Below are 23,729 nucleotides of genomic sequence, written 5' to 3' on the forward strand. Positions count from 1 at the left end.
CCCCCACACTCTATTTTTTCAATTCACACAACATTAGATCAAAGTATAATTACTTGGTGTTTAATCTTTCAATTTTTCATCCAACATCACATCAATGTTCCAACAGTTCAGTAGTCTTCCAACTAGATCTAAGAGGGCAATTTGGCACGTTCTTCCGAATTTTGTGGTTTGAGTCATATCGGGGATAGGGAATTTGAAAATCAAAGACAGATAAGTAGGTCCACAAATACCTCCACTTCTTTGCTAACACGGAAGTTCTTACAACATCTTCGATAGGTAGTAAAGAAAGAATATGAAGAAGAACACCCTCAGGTAAATCACTAATTATATCGTTCATGTCGCCCAAAATTCGACGTTGGATCTTATGCACATCTGTTGATGACATTGTACCAGCTATGATCTACGTCTGCCTGCCCAATATAAAAAATTATTAACAATAAAAATATATAGTGGTGATTTGAAATTTAGTAGGCAAGCTTTTAGTTTCATATATATCTGATAATCAAACACAGAGTAGTATATATAATAACATGCCTCAAATGTAATGTGAGAAAAAATATTGATATTGAAAAATAATAATTATCATGTTATTATAATATCAGAAAGAGAAATGATATTTGTACAGTGACAACTTTTTGACAACTTTCTCTCTCATACTCACATTATTATCTTATTCTCTTTCTTTCTTTTCCTCTCTCCATTGTTTTTGACCAATGAAAAGAGAGAAAAAAGAAATTGTCACAAAAGTTGTATCAAATGGTTGTTCAAATATCACTACTCTATCAGAAATTGACATTGAACAAATTTAGGTCAAGATCTTAGGTCTATTGAGCAAATTTAGTGATTAGAAATAATGGTGCAAATGTCGTTGGGGTTGAGAACACGTAGAGCTTATGTATGTGTTTGATTTTAATATCTTGAGAATACTGGTACTTTGTTTCCTAAAATACTTTTTCAACATTTCCTGTTGTCTGCCATACTGATTACTAGTACGAGAGTTTATTTACTACCGCAAAACAAGGCTAGCATGAAACTCGCTCTGTCATAAAATATATCAAGGATAATGAGGATTTGACACAACTATGGTCTCAAGGCGAATAAATTATTTTTGTAATGATCAATTGTCGTTGTAAACGAAGTCATGTCATTTTTTTATGCTGATCAGTCCAATAGAATGTATTGATGTAAAAGACATTTTGGTAAACTGGCCTTTCGGTGTCTTCCATTTATATGTAATTTTTTGTATATATTGATTGATTGATATGCATAGTACAGCTCTTTAAAGTGTCTTGAAAATCTTTATAAAATAAGCTAAACATGACTTAACAATGTATTATAAGCTATTTTTATAATTTCTTCAGAGAGTTAAGATCAATTTCACTAAGCTCTTTCATGGTAAAGCTATATCATTCAACCACAATTTGAACTTTTGAACCAAGTTAAATTAGCATTTGTATATCAAATCATAAGTTGAATGCATCCTATAGTAAAAGGAGAAAGAAAACAAAAGAACAGTGAGAAGAATTACTGAAACTTAATAGCACATTTTCTCATGTCTAAATCTTGCAATTGGTTCTTTATATCTGCCAGCTTCTCGAAATTTTGTGATAAACATGCAGACTAGATAATCTGAATAGCGAAATGGCACACCAAAAAAAAAGAAAAACACAAACTCTCAGATACAAATCCAAATCCCAAAAGTCGCAACCATATAAGAAGGAATCACACCAATTAACTCACCAACAGCACTGATAAATGACAGCAGCCACTATACCAAAAAAACCATTAAAATTACACCAAAATGTCAGAAAACACAATACCAGCTCCTCAAATCTACACACTTCACTGCATCACCACGGCTAAAAATAAAACGAGCATCTTAGCAAGTCTAAGCGAACACCACTTGATAAGTTGACCATCCACAAAAACAAGGCTCGGATGAGTAAATTCTAACTTTAAGGTCACACCACTAGAAATGTCCATCTACTAGACACAATTGCATAAGGTTGTACCTGAACTTGCATGAAAAATCACAGTACAGCAGCCACTAAAACACCAAAGCTGATAAGATACTAAGGGGACCAACTCTAGCACAAAACTACAAGCTACCGTCACCACTACCCATCCGAAAGCTACCAAACACTTGCCAACGGACTCGGCTTCCAGCTCAGAACAACCAAGCTTTCAACACATGCAAACACACCAAGGATGGTATTCTGTTTGTCTGTTTTGAATATTTTATGTTTATTCATTGCGAAATTCAACCTCTGAGTGCTACTAGCATGACTAAAATAATCTATTAATTCTAAAAAACTAGGAATGCTCCATGAAAGGCTGTAAAGGTGTGGGAAGAGTTGCAAAATTCAGGCAGACAACCAGTTTCCCCACCAGACAGTCCAAGGTGCCAAAAGAATATCTTTTTAGCGCAGTCATTTTTTATCGAAGGCAACTATTCCCCAGTGTTTGAAACTCACATGACACCAAAATATGTGATTACATTCAATTAGTTCATTTTCTCAAATTATTATCGGTGATGACCTATCAATGTCACTATTGTATTGTATCCGATGTACGACACAGTGTCAGTACTTCATAAAAGAAAATAAAAATCTGCACAAAAAACCCTGTATACAAAGGGTATAAATATGGATAATATCAACTATTTGTACCATTCACAAGATAGTTCAAGTTAATCATAGTTAGCCAATTCACTGATGCATATAGAAACTCAAGTATACAAACATACAAAAATGAAAATACTCCAAAAAAAAGAAACTCAAGTATACCATGTCACTTTTAGTTGAATAAAGTTAGATGAGTATCAGTACATAAACCGAATCCCAATTCACAAAAATCAAAAGGACATAAAAAGTAAAGATGGATACATATCTGTGTATGAATTGAAGTGAATCCCATTATCTAAATGTAATGACACAATTTTTCAGACCTACAGCTTCCAATTGGTTCCTGATATATTTCTGCATCTCCAAATCAGCCAATAAACTTTCTGAACAGAATATTTCGATCTTTTCTAAAACTGAGGCCTTTTCTAACAAAATCTTCAGCAACTCGATTTTAGCTATTTCTTCACCAAAATAGGGAGTTGACAAATTCACATTGAGCAGCGTCAAATTGCAGAAGCAAGGAAGGAGATGTAGAGTATCTTTTGTGTATGAAAGACACTATTAAAGGAAAAAAAAGACGATTCATTCTTGTGATGCCGAGGAAAAATGTAGTTTGAATACTAAAGAACACAAAATTAAAGGCAACAAAAGATGATATATGATACATACCTCAAGAGTATCAATTGTTAGGCTGAGAGACTCTACCCTATGAAGTCCACTCAATAGTTTTATTTCATGAGCAGCCGTATATAGATAGTTTGATGGAAAACCACTCTTGAAATCAATATATGCATTAACTATGGAGGTGAGGTTAACAAGAACAAATTCAAATGTTAAACAGCCTCTGCAACTGAAAGATAAAAGATTCTCCGCATCAATCTTGACTTTCGAATTGACCAAATAATGTGCATGAAAACGGGAAAAGGTTATGCTCAATTCCCTTAAGGTGGGCATTACAACGCTGATCTCTTCTATGTTCTTCCAATCACAACCATGCAAGACTAACTTTCGGAGGAAAATGCACTCAGAGAGAGGCCGTCGAAGTGAGTTGTCATTTGCAAAGGTAACTAATGAAATCATTAATGTCTTCAAGCCAGAAAAACCCCAAGAGGGAATATATAGAACACATTTAAGTTCTAAACATAGACTATTCAGTGACGCACTTGAGAAAGTAATTGGTAATATAAATGGATTAGACTTTAAATCCAGGGAAATATTGAGCTCTTGAACTTTGTCCAGCTCTGCAGCATATAGAAAACATTGAAATTTGGCTCGATCAACAGTAACTCCACTACCATCCATTGCAATACGGAGCCTAATTGCAGTCCTACTAGACCTCTTAAGTAGTCTGTGAACTAGATGAAAGAGTTGATTGGTTGGCCTGTCAAAATTAAATGCAGATAAGTCGATCCACAAAGACTTCCACCTTCTTGCTAATATGGAAGTTCCTACGGCATCTTTGGCAGGGAGTAACGAAAGAATGTGATGAAGAATTTCATCAGGTAAATTGCTGATGAAATCTTTTCCGTCGCCTACATTGTATATTTTTATTGTCCCAGTACCAGCCATATCAGTGCTGCCTACCCAAAAAATAACAAAAACAATATAAGGATTGCGAAGTATCAATTGTCAACAATCTGAAATATCCATCAGTTACACATTACTGTTAATAACTATTTCACCAGATAACATGCGAACTATACTTCTTACGTTTCCTTCTCCAAGCTTCTTGCCCGCAAAGATTTACTAATACCCACAAAAAGTAGTGATTGAAAATACATCAAATTTGACGAAATAGACAATGCCAAAAACTACTTGGTCGAAAGAATGTAAAATCAAAACAGAATATAAGAGAAACAAAATAAAAAGCAAACAAAGCAAAGCCATGCATCAAGAACATTATGAACATCAAGAAAACATTCTTCCTGTCAAAATAAAATGAAATCACCAGAATTGCTGTCTTTTCAAATAAACCATGACAAGTTTCAGAAAGCAAAACCAAGATAAAAATATGATTTTTAATCACCAAAAATAAGATATTGTTTCATCAATGCATGATTCATTATTCTACTTGTTCGTTCTTGTGATAAAGATCAATTGTGATCAACAACAAAGAATTTAAACGATATGCATCATAACAAATTAACCAAATGTAACACACAACTCATTATTCTAATTAATAAATGCGAGTTTATTAAATGCATCAAACCTGCTTGTTCGTCCTTGTGATGAAGCCACCGCCGCCGCAAATGTGAAGCAAAGAATTGAAGCTGAAGCTGTGAATTGAGGTGAATCTTCAAAGAGGGAAAGAAAACGGTTTATTTCTTTCTTTGTCTTTTTGGCAACGTTACTCAACTGAACTGAAGAAGAGGGAAAATGAAAAAATGCCTCTCTTTTTTTTTCCACATATTTGGTCAATGGTCTTTGTTTTATTTAAATAACAATATATTTTAATATTTTACTAACATCTAATTAACCTGGATATTAGACAAAATTGAAAATATGAACTGACTCTGCTAGTATAAAAATAAAATAATCCAACACATCGACAATAAATATGTGTCAAGTTTAAAATAATTCAAGATTAAAATAATTAGACTATTTTTTCAAAAGAGATTATTATAATATTCTAAACATTCTTCAAAATTTACATTCAAAAATACGAAGACTACATATAAGTTGACTTAAAAATATAGACCAAAAGTGACGATTAAATTTATTGAAAGATTAACGGTCAGGTGAAAATTTATGTAGACTAAACAAAAAAGTTAATATATTTATAGAGAAAAAAAAACATTTATATATGATTTTATAAGTTAGTCAAGCTTACATGACATTTATATGTAGTATTTTCTTATTGTTTTCCTATGATATATGTACATGTAAATTTTTTTCTTTTGAACCATATACTTCTTCCACCGTCATAAAATGTAAGTAAAAAAATTCACTTTGTCGCAAAAATGTAAGCAAAAAGGACAAACTTTATCTTATTTATTTTTTTTTTAAAGAAAAACTTTTGTTTATTCTAATGAAATTAAATACAAACTGCATTCAATTTTCTCTCTTCCATTTCTCCATAACAATAGCCAATGAAAATTATTTTTACATATAAAACTTATTCCAAAGAAAACACAAAAAACTATACTCTAAATTCTTAAACTCTCCGGTCACTATTATAAGCAAAACACCATTTTTTAGATTCATTCAATAAATGGTACATGTGGCCTACATAATAGACTACATTCATCATTTATTAAATGAACCTAAAAAATAAATTTTTGTTTATAATAATGATCAGGGTGTATGTTTTAGTTTTCTTTGATTTGATATTATTTTTTTCAAAGAAACTACATGTAAAGTTACTAAAAAAGATTGTGTTAACTTTTGTTCATGGTATTTTGTTATGAGTGTGGAATGCCCAATTGATAAAAGTGGTGAAAATGATGGCAAATAAGAAAGGATTGAGACGTAGCTACAGGATCAAAGGGAATCATCCAATGTGGTCCCAGTTTGTTAGTAAATGAAGGGATATTAAGTAGTGGTAGTAGAATGAATGTGGTGTGCATTTTTGTGTGATATCACTTTCTCTCTCTTGCCTTATTTTCTCTACTCTACCTTATCTTTCTGTTCATTGTACTGGCTTGTTAGCCATTTACAGTATTTTTCTGTTAAGTGAATTGAATGAAATCAGTGGACAAGCAATACTCCATTTAATTGCTTGATTCTTATTAATATTGCAATTTTTGTTCTGATATCACATAACATTGGTGCTTTCATTCTTCCATGGCCGACAACACAAGATTGAAGGAATTGACCACCGAGTTACGTCGTCAAGCGGAAGCGCAAGAGAAATCCAACGTCGAAAACAAAGCGAGATTCGATCGATTGGAGGCGATGCAGACAGCTTCAGATCTGAGATTCAACCAACTATCTGCAACACTTGAGAGGTTTATGCAGCAAGCACCACAACACAACGTCTCCCATGGAAACACGAACTCAGGCTCAAGCTCTAGTGCGATTTCTGCAACAGTCGTAAGTTCACAATCAACATTTGTGGGTCATACTCAATCAACAGTGGTGGGAAAGCAATCGACGTCAAGTATGAGCTCTCAACCGTTTCAGGTGCGTCATATTAAGCTGGAGTTTCCAAGATTCAATGGTAAGCATGTCTTAGATTGGATTTTTAAAGCTGAGCAATTTTTTGGTTACTATAATACTCCAGATGCAGAGAGATTAATTATTGCTTCAGTTCATTTAGAACAAGAAGTAGTTCCTTGGTTTCAAATGGTGAATAGATCTCGTCCATTTCAGTCTTGGAATGATTTCACTAGGGCTCTTGAACTTGATTTCGGTCCTTCTATATATGATTGTCCTAGAGCATCTTTGTTCAAATTGCAACAAAACAAATCTGTTAACGAGTATTATATGGAATTTACAGCTCTCTCTAACCGTGTTTATGGTCTCAGCAATGATGCTTTAATTGATTGTTTTGTTAGTGGACTAAAAGATGAATTACGCAGAGATGTCATGCTTCACACTCCTATTTCTATTGTTAAGGCTGTGTCATTAGCAAAACTGTTTGAGGAGAAAATTGCTGCTAACTCCAATCCAAAACAACCACTAAAACCATATACACCAGCCCAACCTCACCAACATCGAGCCCCCTTCAATCCAACCAGAAACGATCAAAATCAAACTATTGAAAAAGCCCCCAACCTACCCTTACTCCCTACACCACCAACGAGACCTATGAGCCACCTTCAAAAGAACCCTGCAATTAAGAGAATTTCACCTGCAGAGATGCAATTGAGAAGAGAGAAGGGCCTATGCTATTTTTGCGATGATAAGTTTTCATTTTCTCACAAGTGTCCTAACAAACAATTGATGCTACTTGAATTAGATGATGACCCTGATCCTCCTAATACACCTAGCCAAACAGCAGTGACCAGTGACACAGAAATACAAGAAGTAGCAGAGCACCATTTATCCCTTAATGCTTTAAAGGGAGCAACAGGGATGGGAGTAATTCGATTCAAGGGATACATTGGTCCTATTAGTGTATCTATTTTACTTGATGGAGGTAGTTCAGAGAGTTTCATTCAACCTAGAATTGTTCATTGTCTCAATTTACCTATTGAACATACTGACAAATGTAATGTCCTGGTTGGTAATGGTCAACACATGAAAGCAGAAGGTGTGGTTAGAAAGCTGTCATTAAAAGTGCAGGACATAGACATCACAGTCCCTGCTTATTTGCTACCTGTAGCAGGATCTGATGTGATCCTAGGAGCTCCTTGGTTGGCTTCTTTAGGGCCTCATGTAGCTGATTATTCTATATCCAAATTGAAGTTTTATATGGATGGCAAGTTTGTGACGTTGCAAGGGGAAAGTGACAACAAACCTGCAGTGTCCCAATTGAATCATTTTAGAAGGCTACAACATATGAACGCAATTTCTGAGTTATTCACCATACAAAAAATTGATCCTGCTGTTATAGAAGATAATTGGGAAGGCATGCCAGTGAATATTGAACCAGAAATGGCCACCTTGTTGCATACTTATAGAGAGATATTTCAAATACCCAAAGGATTGCCTCCTAACAGAGAGTTGAGCCATGAGATTTTGTTGAAAGAAGGAGCACAACCAGTGAAGGTGAAGCCTTATAGATATCCGCATAGTCAAAAGGAACAAATCGAAAAAATGGTGCAGGATATGTTAGAGGAAGGAATTATTCAACCTAGTTTGAGTCCTTTTTCTTCACCAATCATTCTAGTAAAGAAGAAGGATGGGACATGGAGATGTTGCACAGATTATAGAGCTTTGAACGCCATAACAATCAAGGACAGTTTTCCTATGCCCACTGTGGATGAACTACTTGATGAATTACATGGTGCACAATACTTTACAAAGCTTGATTTGCGTTCGGGATACCATCAAATTCTCCTCAAGCCTGAAGATAGACAGAAAACAGCATTCAGAACTCATCAAGGTCACTATGAGTGGCTGGTGATGCCATTTGGGCTCACAAGTGCCCCTGCTACATTTCAAAGACTCATGAATCAATTGTTTCAACCACTGTTGAGAAAATGTGTTCTGGTTTTTTTCGATGACATTTTGGTTTACAGTCCATCTTGATATTCTCACTTGAAACATGTGGAAATTGTATTTCAGATATTAAGCCAAAATGTGTTGTATGCAAAGCTATCTAAATGCTCATTTGGGATAACCGAAGTTGAATATTTGGGCCATGTAGTGTCTGGTTCTGGTGTGGCAATGGACAAGACTAAAGTGATAGCTGTGTTGGAATGGCCTACTCCAACGAATTTGAAACAATTGAGGGGATTCTTGGGACTCACTGGCTACTATAGAAGATTTATCAGATCTTACGCTACTATAGCTGGTCCCTTAACAAATTTGTTAAAAAAAGATGCATTTAAGTGGGATGAAAATACTGCCAAAGCTTTTGACACATTAAAGCAAGCTATTACTACAGCACCGGTGCTTGTGTTGCCTGATTTCTCTCAACCCTTTGTGTTGGAAACAGATGCCTCTGGTACAGGGGTAGGAGCTGTACTAAGTCAGGGAGGTCATCCCATAGCTTATTTCTCCAAAAAAATGGCACCTAGGATGCAACTTCAGTCAGCTTACACCAGAGAATTCTATGCTATCACCACTGCCTTAGCCAAGTTCAGACACTATCTCCTTGGACATAAATTCATACTGAGAACTGATCAAAAAAGTTTGAAAAGCTTGTTGGATCAATCTCTCCAAACCCCTGAACAACAAGCTTGGCTTCACAAATTCATTGGATTTGATTTCCAAATCGAATATAAACCAGGTAAGGACAATCAAGCAGCCGATGCTCTGTCAAGAGTAATGTCTCTTTCATGGTCTGCACCTGAACATGATTTTTTAGAGCAATTGAAGAAAGAAATTGTCAATGACTCCCACTTGCAAACAATAGTACAACAGTGCTTAGACAATACTATGGATGACATAAATTATATGGTGAAAGAAGGGTTATTGTACTGGAAGCATAGGTTGGTAATTCCTATGGAGAGTAATTTGATTCATCAGATTCTCAAGGAATACCATGATACACCAATCGGAGGGCATGCAGGGGTGACTAGAACCTTAGCAAGAGTTACTGCCCAATTTTATTGGCCAAATATGAGGCAGCATATACAGAAGTTTATTGAAGCATGTGTCACTTGTCAGCAGGCTAAATCTGTTAATACAACTTATGCAGGGCTACTTCAACCATTGCCTATTCCGGAGCAGGTATGTGATGATGTAACTATGGATTTTATTACTGGATTGCCACTATCTTTTGGTTTTACTGTTATTATGGTCGTCGTAGATAGGCTGAGTAAATATGCTCATTTCATGCCCTTGAAAGCCGATTATTCAAGTAGGACTGTTGCTGAGGCATTTATGAATAATGTAGTAAAATTACACGGAATGCCTAAGTCAATTATCTCTGATAGAGACAAGGTATTTACCAGCAAATTCTGGCAGCATTTGTTTCAAATGCAAGGCACAACATTGTCCATGAGCACAGCTTATCATCCTCAAACGGATGGACAATCAGAAGCTGTTAATAAATGTCTCGAAATGTACCTGAGATGCTTCACATTCAAGAATCCTAAGACATGGTTTAAGGCACTTACTTGGGCAGAACTATGGTATAACACTTCCTTACATACTAGTTTAGGTATGTTTCCATTTAAGGCACTATATGGCAGGGAACCCCCTATGTTAACACGTTATAGTGTTAATAATTCTGATCCCACAGAGGTACAACAACAGTTAATGGACAGAGACAAGCTACTGGTTGAGTTAAAAGAAAATTTACTGAGAGCACAACAGGTTATGAAGAGCAATGCTGACAAAAAGAGAAAAGATGCGTCTTTTGAAGTAGGGGATCAAGTGTTAGTGAAATTACAACCATACAGGCAGTCTTCTGTAGCATTGAGAAAGAACAACAAACTAGGCATGAGGTACTTTGGTCCATTTACTGTGATAGCCAAAGTAGGAGTAGTAGCTTATAAGTTACAATTGCCTGAGACAGCTCGTATTCATCCGGTCTTCCATGTGTCCCAATTGAAGATCTTCAAGGGTCTCACTGCTGAGCCATATTTTCCTTTACCACTTACCACAATGGAAGAAGGTCCTGTCATACAGCCGGAAGTGATATTGAAATGGAAGGATATGCAGAACAGTGAAGCTACTTGGGAAGACAAGCAAGAGATGTTGGATAGCTACCCCAATCTCAATCTTGAGGACAAGATTGTTCTTGAAGGGGAGGGTAATGTTATGAGTGTGGAATGCCCAATTGATAAAAGTGGTGCAAATGATGACATGGCAAATAAGAAAGGATTGAGACGTAGCTACAGGATCAAAGGGAATCATCCAATGTGGTCCCAGTTTGTTAGTAAATGAAGGGATATTAAGTAGTGGTAGTAGAATGAATGTGGTGTGCATTTTTGTGTGATATCACTTTCTCTCTCTTGCCTTATTTTCTCTACTCTACCTTATCTTTCTATTCATTGTACTGGCTTGTTAGCCATTTACAGTATTTTTCTGTTAAGTGAATTGAATGAAATCAGTGGACAAGCAATACTCCATTTAATTGCTTGATTCTTATTAATATTGCAATTTTTATTCTGATATCACATAACATATTTTTCGTGAACAAAATTCAGAACATTATATGGAACGACGATATTAAAATATTTAAAAGGATGTTGATAGTGTTAGTTTGTTTTTAATTCAAGTTTGTAAGTGATTTAATCACGTTAGTTGGTTAATCACATTTACTTTTACTTTTAGTTTGTTACTTGGTTAGCTACAAGTCTCCTTAAAAGTAACTTAAGGTTGTTAGGGTTTGTTATTTGCTTGTATTTCAAGCAACTTATACTAGACTTGTATATAAGACCATTATCTTGTATATTCATCAGTAATTCAATAATACAATTACATTCTTCAATTCTATAATCTTCTCTTCTCTCTAATTCACCAAAACCCTAGAATTGAAAAACTATTTCTGATTTCTATTGCTTGTGTGACAAGCATTGATTTGCTGCGCTAGAAGATTGGACATAAGCTCATGTCGATTATGTTGATTGAGTTGATTATTTATCTCAACCAATTTATAAGTTATAACATGTTATTTTAAGTCGTTCCAAAACAACCTTAAAAAATCTGACATACTAAGACAAAAATATTTAATCACTTCTCTTGCATCATCAAAATATTTGCTTGGTGACGCAATTTCTTTGGATGGTATACTTAGATTATGATGATAGGATGATAACAACAAAAAATGCTCAAGTTTTTGATGAAAATAAAACTAACTATTCATCCAAATCCAAACACTTCAAAGTCTGATTCTATATACCATTTATAAGTGTTTCATCCCCTAAAAGCACATTCACAAATCAAATCATACACGATTTAATACTGCAAAATAGATAACTTGGGCAAATAGCAAATTTTAAAAAACAAAAAAGCAAAATCACACAGGAGGAAGTCAAAATAAACCAGAAAAGAAAAGCCATGAAATTTCAATATTTCTTAACACATACTGAAGGGACTGGACAGCAACCTAAACATCATTTATTAGACAACCACAGTAACACAGACAACATACATACTAAAGGGACACACTTAGTAGCCACCACGGAGGCGAAGAACAAGATGCAGGGTAGATTCTTTCTGAATATTGTAATCTGCCAAAGTACGACCATCCTCCAACTGCTTGCCAGCAAAAATAAGCCTTTGCTGGTCTGGTGGAATACCCTCCTTATCCTGTATCTTCGCTTTCACGTTATCAATCGTATCAGAGCTTTCCACCTCCAAGGTAATAGTCTTCCCGGTAAGAGTCTTCACAAATATTTGCATCCCACCTCGAAGCCTCAAAACCAAATGCAGAGTAGATTCTTTCTGGATATTATAATCAGCCAGAGTACGGCCATCTTCCAACTGCTTGCCCGCGAAAATTAGCCTCTGCTGGTCTGGAGGAATGCCCTCTTTGTCCTGAATCTTTGCTTTCACGTTGTCAATTGTATCAGAACTTTCAACCTCCAAAGTTATTGTCTTTCCGGTAAGAGTCTTCACAAAAATCTGCATACCACCACGAAGCCTCAAAACCAAATGGAGGGTCGATTCCTTTTGAATGTTATAATCAGCAAGGGTCCTTCCATCTTCAAGCTGCTTACCAGCAAAGATAAGCCTCTGCTGATCGGGAGGGATACCCTCCTTATCTTGAATCTTAGCTTTCACATTATCAATAGTATCTGAACTCTCAACCTCCAAAGTAATAGTTTTTCCGGTAAGGGTCTTTACAAAAATTTGCATACCACCACGAAGCCGCAAAACCAAATGCAGAGTGGATTCCTTTTGGATATTATAATCAGCAAGGGTCCTTCCATCTTCAAGTTGTTTCCCTGCAAAGATAAGTCTCTGCTGATCAGGAGGGATGCCTTCCTTATCCTGAATCTTAGCTTTCACATTATCAATAGTATCTGAACTCTCAACCTCCAAAGTAATAGTTTTTCCGGTAAGGGTCTTTACAAAAATTTGCATACCACCACGAAGCCGCAAAACCAAATGAAGGGTGGACTCCTTTTGAATGTTGTAATCAGCGAGCGTGCGCCCGTCTTCCAATTGCTTACCGGCGAAGATAAGCCTCTGCTGATCTGGAGGGATACCCTCCTTATCTTGAATCTTAGCTTTCACATTATCAATAGTATCTGAACTCTCCACCTCCAAAGTAATAGTCTTTCCAGTCAAAGTCTTTACAAAAATCTGCATTCCACCTCTTAATCTAAGCACCAGATGAAGGGTAGATTCCTTCTGGATGTTATAATCAGCTAGGGTTCTTCCATCCTCGAGCTGTTTCCCTGCAAAGATAAGCCTCTGCTGATCAGGAGGGATACCCTCTTTGTCTTGGATCTTGGCCTTGACATTATCAATTGTATCAGATGATTCAACCTCAAGGGTGATTGTTTTTCCGGTCAATGTCTTCACAAATATCTGCATGCCACCTCTCAATCGCAGCACAAGGTGAAGGGTGGATTCCTTTTGGATGTTGTAATCCGCAAGGGTGCGGCCATCTTCCAATTGTTTACCAGCAAATATAAGCCTTTGCTGATCGGGAGGAATACCTTCCTTGTCTTGAATCTTAGCTTTAACGTTGTCTATGGTATCAGAACTCTCCACCTCGAGGGTGATAGTTTTGCCAGTCAATGTTTTCACAAAGATTTGCATCTGTTCAAATCAATCATATCATAAACAGTACGCAATAAATCATATTTCAAACCCTACTCAACTAAAATAGGGACAAATCGATACAATAGAAAATATGAAACTAAGCAACTAATTTGACGAAAAACATCACAAAACCTATGGCAGGCCACAAATCCGAAACGCAAACCCTAATTGATTGAAATAGGGGCAAATTGGTACACAGAATATAGAAAATTTAACAATTTATTGGGGAAAAGCTTCCTATCTATAGCAAATCACGAATCAGAGAAAATTGAATTGATCCATAAATCAAAACCACATTGAAAATTGTTCAAAAATTCACAATAATGAAACCCGCGTGTACACAGAACATAGAAAAATTTACAATTTATTGGGGAACAGCTTTCTATCTTCTATAACAAATCACGAATCAGTGAAAATTTAATCGATCTAGCACAGTGAAAATTATTCAAAAATTCACAATAATGAAACCCTCATGTAATAATAGAATCGAATTGATCTATGAATCAAAACCACACAAATTGAAACCCGAATACTAATAAAACCGAAAAAATATTGTGAATGGATGAGGAAGAGATAGATAGATACCTTGAATGAATCGTAGAATTGTCGAAGAAGAAAGAAAAGAGCGTTTGGAAATTTTGCTTTGCAAGCAAATAGGTAAGGATGAAAACAATGGATGAAGGTTGCTGTATTTATATGAAGGTTGTGTCGACTCAATTACGAAAATAGCCTCCTATCTACCGGTAATTTTAAGCCACGTGTAAAATCAAGTTGATCAACTACGACAATTTTGGTACTACGTATGCGATTACGTTTCTGTAAGGCTCTAGGAGATTCTACACAACTTTTTGAAAATTGTTTTGTTTTTTCTCATTCTCACCTCAAACTTTTTAAAACTCCTCAAATTAACTCACGATTTGACTCCAACGTGAATTATCTTGCGTTGATTTTAAGTAAGTTAATAAATCAACAATTTCGGAGAGAGACGTTGTTTTTTAAGTCTCTAAACATGGTTTTTTTAGATTACTCTATCTTATTTAGAAGGTATTTATCCTCTCATGATATCAACCAATTAAAATGTAATATACATTGGCTACATTAAATGTCATAAATGAGTTAATTTTTCATTAAAAAATAATAATTATAATCATAATTTTTTAATATTATAGACATGATTACATTAGAGGTCATTTATCTTATTTATTTGTTACACTTTGGTCCTTTATAAAACACATATTTCTCATTTTTTTATTAAAAAAATACATAATTTTTTTTTAAATATATTTTTATTAAAAATGAAAAAAATCAAGAAATATGATGAAGATGTTCATCATCTTCATCTTCTTCCTTTGAATCTTCATCATCTTCATTGAATAAAAAAAAATATACACAAATATATCTCCAAATATCATGAATTAATGTTATATTCACCTCAAATCTTCTTTTGAACACAAAAATCAAAACCCTGTAAAGAAAGAGATTTAGCAGTCAACCGAAACTATGATGAATTGGCCTGCTACTCGGATTCCCTTCTCACAGTTAATCTCATTAAGGAAGATTTAAATCATTACCATGTCTATGCTATGCTTATTCAGAACATCAAAGATATTCTCAGCTCAAGAAGTTTCACTCTGCAACATTCTCTCAGAGAAGGTAACAAGTGTGCAGATTTTCTTAGCAAAGATTGAAGCCTCAAAAAATGAAAAATTGGAGATTCACTCTTCCCCTCTGGAGGGCCTCCTCCCTCTGCTGCTGGAGGATGCAGTAGGAACGCTTTTCTTAAGGCGTTAGCCTAGATACTTATGTTTTTTCCCTTCTGTTTTATCTTGTATTTTTTCTACTTTGTTCACCATTGTAACAAAAAAAAAAGAGATTTAGTTTCATCAAAAAAAAAAAATTAGTTATATAAATTGTCACGCCGTATATTATTATTTTCTAACTCAATATTCAAACCCGGCGTAAAAATAACCCTAAAATTGAGAGCAGATTTGCACATCAATTTTGTTGTTTCCAGAACAATTTTCACTTTCGTAAAGCCTAACCCTTCCGTCAGTTATAGCTGTCAAAACGGGTCGGGCCAGCCCGCAAAAACCCGAAAAAATGTATGACTTGGACACTAAAATTTAGGCCCGTTTAAAATCGGACCTTTTTAGCCAGAGCCCGTCGCGGGCTAGCCCGACCGGGCCGCGGGTAGCCCGTTTAATTTATAACTGTCACTTAATCGTCCAATTCAGATATTGTAAGTAAGGCTTCGATCATGTATCTCCTATCTCTCTTTCTTCTTCCTGAATTAATTGCTTTCCACTTGGATCCTTCGTTTAAATTAACCCCTCTCTCGCCTATTACTCTGAGGTCTCCATAGGAAAACAACTCAAGGTCTTTTGCCATCATCCAATTCGGATCCAAAAAAAATATTTTCACGTATCGTACCTGTTTGTATCCATGCTGTTTGAGAAACATATCCAAACTTCCCATGAACATCAATCTATAATTCAAAATAGGTAATAAGAAAGTGATCTATAACAAAACTAATATTAAAAAAGGGATAATTCACTACATTAAGTTGAATTATATGATATGACATTAGAAACTTACAGTTACCTTAGTTTTATAAACTTCTCCAAGAATTGTTGTTAATAGTGTTGATTTTCCTGAGCCAACTTCTCCACAAATGGCCACCGAGCAACATGGATGCCATTACAATTTAAGAACAAACTTAATGGATGCCACTGCAATTTTTAATCTTAAGCATCCGCCGGTAGGTAATTTTTAGTGTAATATTTTATTTTTAAATTAAAAGCTTTAGGTAACCGGACTGGCCCGAAAGCCCATAGCCCGCAAAGGGTCGGACTTAGTCAAATATTTTTGAGCTCGTTTATCTTCCGGACGTTTTTGGCCCGGCACGCAAAAGTCTGAGCCCGTCATGGGCGGGTTCGTCACGGGCCGGTTAGTCCGTTTTGACAGCTCTACCGTCAGTGACTAGGCCTCCACCATCCGCCTTGTAACATTTGTGAAATTAAGGTTTTGATTTTTGTGTTTAAAAGAATATTTGAGGTGAATATAACATTAATTCACGATATTTGGAGATATACTTAGTAGAATTTTTATTTATTTAAAGAAGATGATGAAGATTCAAAGGAAGAAGATGAAGATAATGAACAACATCATCATATTTTTGGATTTTTTTTTTCATTTTTAATAAAAGTATATTTTTAAAAATAAAATTATGTATTTTTTAATAAAAAATGAGAAAATAGATGTATATGTGCTTTTAAGAGAGATAAATGACCTAAACGGGAAAAAATAAAGATAAAGGACCGAAGTGTTACAAATAAAAAAGATAAAGGATCCTTAATGTATCATTGCCTTAATTATATTTAGGTGTTCAATCTTAATTAATTTACACTAAAGGACTGACTTAGAACAATTAAAATTTCACATCAAATTTCTTTCATCTGAATGTCCTTAAATCTATCAGTTATATTCATAAAATTTCTTCTTCCTATTTTGATTGTTCAATTTTGTCGTTCCCAACTGCTGCATTTTTCAATTTTCATGAGAATCGTCGTCGTTCGTTTGATTCCAAATATCGTAAGAATTGTCGTTATTTCCAGTACCACGTCAAGTATGGTGACTTGATTTTTCTTTTGATTTCATTTTTCTTGGTTGTGAGGTAGTTAATTATAACAATTGAGTAAGTCATCCGTTGTACTTTGAGGGTTGCTAGTAGGTGTTGCCGTTGTGATGTTGTGGGAGTTTGCTGGAATTTTTTTGGTTACTACTGAAATGGTTATGTGATGAGGCTTTTGTTCTTTTGTTTGGATTTAAAGGCTTTTGTTGATAGTGAGGCAGGTCTATGCGTGTTAGCATATTTTATTAGGTTGGCTGTTTAAATAAAAAAAAAAAAGTCACGATACCTGACTCGGTTCTAGAAACAACGACAAATTTTATGGAAGAATAAAAAAGAAGAAATTTGAATGAAGGAGATTTTTTTTCTCACGTTCGGGGTTTTGGAATGAAAGAAATTTAATGAATGTAAATGATGAATTTAAGGACATCCAGATGAAAGAAATTTGATGTAAAAATTTATTTGTTATAAGTCTTGTAGTGTAAATTAATTAGGATTGAACACCTTAATATTAAAAAAAAATCATTTGTTGTTTAAAAAAAAGAAATGAAATAAAAATTAAAAGTATTAAAAGTTATCTTATGATTAAGATTAACTCTCCTTAAAAAAAAATTAAGATTAACTATTTTATTTTTAGAAAAAATTTACTTATTTATTTGACATTTAATGTTACCTATGTATATTACATTTTGATTGGTTGATATCATGAGAGGGTAATTACCCTCTAAACAAGAGAGGGTAACGTAGGTCTCACCTCTAAACATGCATTTTTTTTTAATATCTATCATTGGCTATCGTTATATTCATTTACCACATTTATTCATTCTCAATATCTTATGTTCATTTAAAAAAAAAAAAACATTTATTTGTTAAATGGTAAGCATGTCTTATAAATATCAATTCATTCATTTCTAAAATAAAACCTGACTAAAAATACATAAGTAAGCAAAATCAATTTCAAAATAATAAAATACAACAAATTTATTTAATTTTAATTTCATCTTCATTTAAATCGGACAATAAATGAAGTGTTGCTTATTAAACAAATTTGCATTCCACGTCTCAATCTAAGCACTAAATGAAGGGTAAATTTTTTCATATAAGATGAATAGTGACGAACACATATGCATTCTAATATATTCTTTTGAACTTAATTCTAATGTCCTGCCAAATAACCAGTTTCAATTGAGAGATCAATATGATCAAACTCAAAACTACATCTTAGAAATGCATTTTGTTTGTCACACTCATCTTATACGAAGGAATTCGATGTGAGAATATGTATAGTTGATTTAGTAAAATACAAAATGTGTTCTCTAAACATTTTTTGAGTTTTTAAAGATACTTACAAACTTACACTAAGTATAGTTGATTTATCATCGAGAACATATTCCTCACGTCGTCGAGAACAAACTCCATAAACCAATCATTTTCTTACGACCCTTCCTTACCCAAATTTCATTAATCCTTCCACCAAAGGGAATATTTTTTATTTTTTTTTTATATTTATCTCTAGAAAAAAGATTTGAAGTATAGGTGACACTACCTACATTTTTTGACCACAACACCTCTTGCTACACCACCTTTTCTTCATTCAACAATCATCACTTCCACTTAGCAAGGAGAACTAAATTGAAAATTTTCAAATCCTTTATCCCCAAAACCCCTCCTCCTTAGACTTACAAATATTTCCAACTTCACCCAATGAACCTTTTTTATTTGGAATAATTTTGAATTTTCACAATTTTCTACCACACCTTATATGACATCTTAAAATAAGAGAGAAAGAAATTTGGCATTGAAGTCAACACCAAATTGATAAGCACCACCCGTCCAAGGCTCGCAAATCTACTTCTCCACCCACTAAACCTATTCTCCAACGCATAATATAAGATATTGTTTGATCTGTTCCAATAAATATTTTTAAAATATCAAAATTTTATAACTTTTTTATTATAGATAATTAAATAAATTAATAATTAAAATTGTGTACTTCATTTATGAATTGAGGAGTAGTCATTGGTATTCCCTCTATCCCTTATTATAACTTTATAACCCTTTTGAGGCTTTTGACTAAATTCACACTTATTAAGAAAAGTTGATAGTGTTGTTCATGTGTCTAGTTTGTGTGTAAATTTTACTACATTGTTATTTGTTTGTATGTGAATTTGATTTGACTTTTCATATTGTAAGACATATTAATAGTATTAATTAGAAGCATGCTTAAGAAAAATATAATAAATGCATCTAATAATTTATATAGAGGTTCATATTCAAGGATAAAAATTTTCTTCAAAGGGGTTTATAATTAGGAAAGGTGTAACATATTAGCCCCATTAATTAAGAATAAGAAGTGTTTAACTTTGATTCCTCTGTATCGGGGTATGAGTGAGGAAAAGATGTCATTAATAGTGATTACTCTCCAAATTTGTTTGATCAGTATTTAACAGAGGCAACGTTCCACATTGTACAGAACAGACCCGTCTCTCTAAAAAGAGGCATTGTTCGGTTCCTTTATAAGCAAGCCACTCTCTCGTTGCACTGTCTATTCATTGAAACTTCTTTTTGTTCTTATTTTAACACAGACCCAAGTTTCCTTTCATTGACGTAAAAGGGTTGTTGGGTTGTGTTATTTTGAAATGGAACCAAGTTTTGATTGTGTTGCAAGCCTTCTTTGCACCGAAGAAGATAGCAGTGTTTTCGATGATGTTGAATATGGTGGTTCGATGGAGGATTACGAAGATTTGTGGCATCCTAGGAACGAACAACGCTCTGGTGGTGTCCCTAATGAGTTGCACTTGCCATTGCAGAGTGAAGAGTGTTTGGTTCTGATGTTGGAAAAAGAATGTCAACAATGGCATGGTGCTGATTACTTGAATAGGTTAAAGTTTGGAGATTTGGATTTTGGTGCAAGAAATGAAGCCATTGATTGGATTCAAAAGGTTCAATCACATTTCGGTTTTGGTCCGCTTTGTGTTTATCTATCCATTAATTACATGGATCGTTTCCTCTCTGCATATCAATTCCCAGAGAGAAGAGATTGGTCAATGCAATTGTTGGCTGTTGCTTGCTTATCTTTGGCAGCCAAAGTAGACGAAACCGATGTTCCTCGGATTCTTGAATTGCAGATTGGTGAATCCAAGTTTGTGTTTGAAGCAAAAACCATTCAGAAAATAGAGCTTCTGGTACTAACCACATTGAAGTGGAGAATGCAAGCAATTACTCCTTTCTCCTTCATTGAATATTTCCTTTCTAAGATTAATGATGATAAGAGTTCATTGAATAATTCTATAATTTTGCAATGTACTCAACTTATATCAAGCACCATTAAAAGTCCTGACTTCTTGGAATTCAAACCATCAGAGATTGCAGCAGCAGTGGCAACATATGTTGTAGAAGAATTTCAAGCAATTGATAGTAGCAAATCAATTTCTACTCTGATTCAATACATAGAAAAGGAGAGATTATTGAAGTGTGTTGAAAAGGTGCAAGAGATGTGTATTTTCACTGCCAAGGATTCAAATGCCTCTTCTGTCTCTAGTGTGCTTCAAAGCCCAATGGGTATGTTTGATACATTGCGCTTCCGCTACAAATGTGATGACAACAATGCTGGTGTTGATGCTAAGAGAAGGAAGCTAAACAAAAGATGTGGATTAGAGCTTCTGTAGTCATGTTGCATGGGAATTTTACCATATTCCATAAGGTTATTGATACTTATATATAACGTAGATTATTAATTATGTAAAGATATATTATCATTGTGTTCGAACGTAGTCGGTAGTATGTTGTTAATTATTAATTTTAAATGTAGTTCGTAGTTTTATGGAGTTAGAAAATGGTGGTTTAGAAACTACTTTTTCTTTTAATTATTAGCATTGTACATGTAAATAAAAGGAAAAGGAAGAAATAATTGAGAAATGAAATTCTCGTCTTTCTCTATTATTCTTAGGAGAGGCATTCCTTTTTGAATTGGAATAATTATTACTGTTATTTATCAAATCTTATCAATTGTGCTTTTATCTTCGAACACCATTTCATTTTGGAACTCTATTTCATTTTCGAACTTTATTTCATCCATAAATTCATTTTTTCTCATACTGTTAAATCATAGAGGTACTTACAAGAATGCATGTCATATTGCAAAAAGAGATTGATGTAATCATCGATTGTCGCATCGAAATCACCAATCACTATGGAGGCAAAGGAAATTGACATCTTGAGATGTATCTTGGTGTTAACATTGTTCAACGAATCCCTCATCATCATACTGATTTCCATCCCTTCAATTTTGTGATAACTTTTGTATATTTCTTTTGGTGTTGAGCGGAAATGGAGGAATAACACTCCACTATAGCATACAATAGGATACAATATCGGAAATGGAGGAATAACAGATTTAGGATTGAATTCTGAATGGATTGGAAACAAATTTGAGAATTAGGGTTTATATATTGGGAACTTTTACGGGACACCTCACAAATTGAGGTGTACCGGTACTCATGCTTCACATATTTACAATTTAATGATTATTTTATGAAATAAATAGTTATTTATCAATATTTATATTTTATAAGACATCATTTTATTAGAATAAACATCATTTCATTGTTTATAAGAATCATATTAAATTTTTAACATTTTCTCATAAAAAATAATAAATATTCTTTGTTATATGTAACAAAAATTCAAAAAATGTAAAATTTTATTTCGGCAACTAAGATCTAATTATTGTAATTGTTAATGATAGAAAACAATTCTTTTTCTTCGAAAAAACAACTCGTTTCAATATGAATTTGATGATTTAGTGTACCGGTACACTCAAATTTTTTAGTGTACCATAGAATTTGCCTTATATATATTTCTTTCAATTTAATTTCCATTTTTCTTTCAAATTGCTTTTGTTTTAATTTATGAAATGTTTAAATTGTTTTTTTAAATTAAAAATTGATGTTTTAATGACATGTTAGTGTTATATTCCAAGTTGGCAATGCCACATAGGTGTTCATTTGCCATCTCAGCGTTTTTGGAGGGTAAAATGGAGGTTATGATGAAAATTGCAAAAAACAAGATAGCATAGGGGCAACTTTGTTCGATTTAAAAAAGGCATGACCAATTTCGTGAGTTGGTTTAAATACGAGAACCAAAAGTGCAATTTAACCTAATTTTTATTAATAAAAACAGTGAGTTTTCTTTTTGAAGGAAAAATCAGTGAGTTAACTACGCATACAGTTGAGAATCCTATTGATGTCTGCAAATTGTGGTATCAGTTTCTTTTGTACATGATTCAATATTGCAAATTGCTATATTAGTTTCTTTTTTACAATTTTCTCCCGTTGGAACATGCGTGGAAATTGAGTAAAAAAGGCTAAACACAAATTCTCATGTTGGGTAGAACTAGTGTTGTGTGAATTGAAAAAGTGGAAGTTCTACATCGGATGGAACACACACATTTGTAATGTTTATATAGTGGGGGTGTACCTTTAATGGGGGTACATTCTTAAGTGAACGAAGTAAGCATAAGAAAAATTATATTTAGATATATTTATTATTTGGAAATGATAAATTAAATAGTTAATTTAATCATTAGAAAGTGTTTTCTTAGCCCCCAAGTTTTGCTAAAATATTTTGGAACACAATCTAAAATATTTGGGTAAGCAATCTAATATATTTTAGTACATGATTAATATATTTTGATACTCAATAATATATTTATGTACTGAATAATATATTTTTGTACTCAATGTGATATATTTTGAGACTCAATTTGAGATATTTTTGTACTAGATCTAATATGAGAATTACTTTGCTCCCAAAGTTTCTCACTTATTAGTTGTGAACTCTCTCTATAAATAGAGAGCTCACACAGTGCATTCCATACACCGAAATTCACAATTGATGCTTGTTTTTCTTCTCTTCTTCCTCCTTAGACTTGTGTTGACAAGTCCTTCTCCTTTTTCTACTCTTTCTGTCCCTTCGGAATTAAGAATGTATAGTCCCTATCGATTTATTGTCCTTTCGAAAATAAGAATGATCTTAAACATATATATTCTTCATCTATTCATGGAGAAGTTAGATGTTAGAATGGTCGTAGCACCATATTTGAGTGGTTGAAGTACCATATTGATATTTGGAGAAGTTAAAAATTAGAATGGTGGTAAAACCATATTTGAGTGGTCTCAACACCATAGTAGAGTGGTCACAAT

General features: G+C 33.9%; 3 protein-coding genes and 1 pseudogene across 4 annotated transcripts; 2 read left to right on the plus strand and 2 right to left on the minus strand.

Moving 5' to 3' along the window:
- Positions 1-2,884: 2,884 nt before the first annotated feature.
- LOC11446147 (F-box/LRR-repeat protein At3g26922) lies at positions 2,885-4,483 on the minus strand. The gene is made up of 2 exons (XM_003607624.3): positions 3,294-4,483; positions 2,885-3,182 (listed from the first exon to the last, which is right to left on the minus strand). Exons 1-2 carry the CDS (start codon positions 4,191-4,193, stop codon positions 2,916-2,918), a joined length of 1,167 nt encoding a protein of 388 aa, XP_003607672.1. The 5' UTR covers positions 4,194-4,483; the 3' UTR covers positions 2,885-2,915.
- A 1,893-nt stretch (positions 4,484-6,376) lies between these two features.
- LOC112421302 (uncharacterized) lies at positions 6,377-10,934 on the plus strand. Its single transcript, XM_024782495.2, has one exon. It carries the CDS (start codon positions 6,408-6,410, stop codon positions 8,757-8,759), a length of 2,352 nt encoding a protein of 783 aa, XP_024638263.2. The 5' UTR covers positions 6,377-6,407; the 3' UTR covers positions 8,760-10,934.
- Positions 10,935-12,072: 1,138 nt separating this feature from the next.
- Positions 12,073-14,630, minus strand: LOC11446146 (polyubiquitin-like; annotated as a pseudogene). The gene is made up of 2 exons (XR_003011543.2): positions 14,484-14,630; positions 12,073-13,895 (listed from the first exon to the last, which is right to left on the minus strand). The product of XR_003011543.2 is annotated as a polyubiquitin-like (transcript).
- A 5,535-nt stretch (positions 14,631-20,165) lies between these two features.
- On the plus strand, positions 20,166-21,194 carry LOC11446144 (cyclin-D4-2). Its single transcript, XM_003607617.1, has one exon. The coding sequence runs from the start codon at positions 20,166-20,168 to the stop codon at positions 21,192-21,194; it is 1,029 nt and encodes a 342-aa protein (XP_003607665.1).
- The last annotated feature ends 2,535 nt before the right edge of the window (positions 21,195-23,729 follow it).

Source organism: Medicago truncatula, chromosome 4 (assembly GCF_003473485.1).
Source record: "Medicago truncatula cultivar Jemalong A17 chromosome 4, MtrunA17r5.0-ANR, whole genome shotgun sequence".
Lineage (NCBI taxonomy): Eukaryota > Viridiplantae > Streptophyta > Magnoliopsida > Fabales > Fabaceae > Medicago > Medicago truncatula.

What these genes read in the sequence shown, in the direction of transcription:
- LOC11446147 (XM_003607624.3), bottom strand. Translation starts at nt 4,193, where the DNA reads ATGGCTGGTACTGGGACAATAAAAATATACAATGTAGGCGACGGAAAA. An exon ending in TAACAATTGATACTCTTGAG is followed by an intron (nt 3,183 to 3,293) that starts GTATGTATCATA and finishes TTCCTTTAATAG; the next exon opens with TGTCTTTCATACACAAAAGA.
- LOC112421302 (XM_024782495.2), top strand. Translation starts at nt 6,408, where the DNA reads ATGGCCGACAACACAAGATTGAAGGAATTGACCACCGAGTTACGTCGT.
- LOC11446144 (XM_003607617.1), top strand. Translation starts at nt 20,166, where the DNA reads ATGGAACCAAGTTTTGATTGTGTTGCAAGCCTTCTTTGCACCGAAGAA.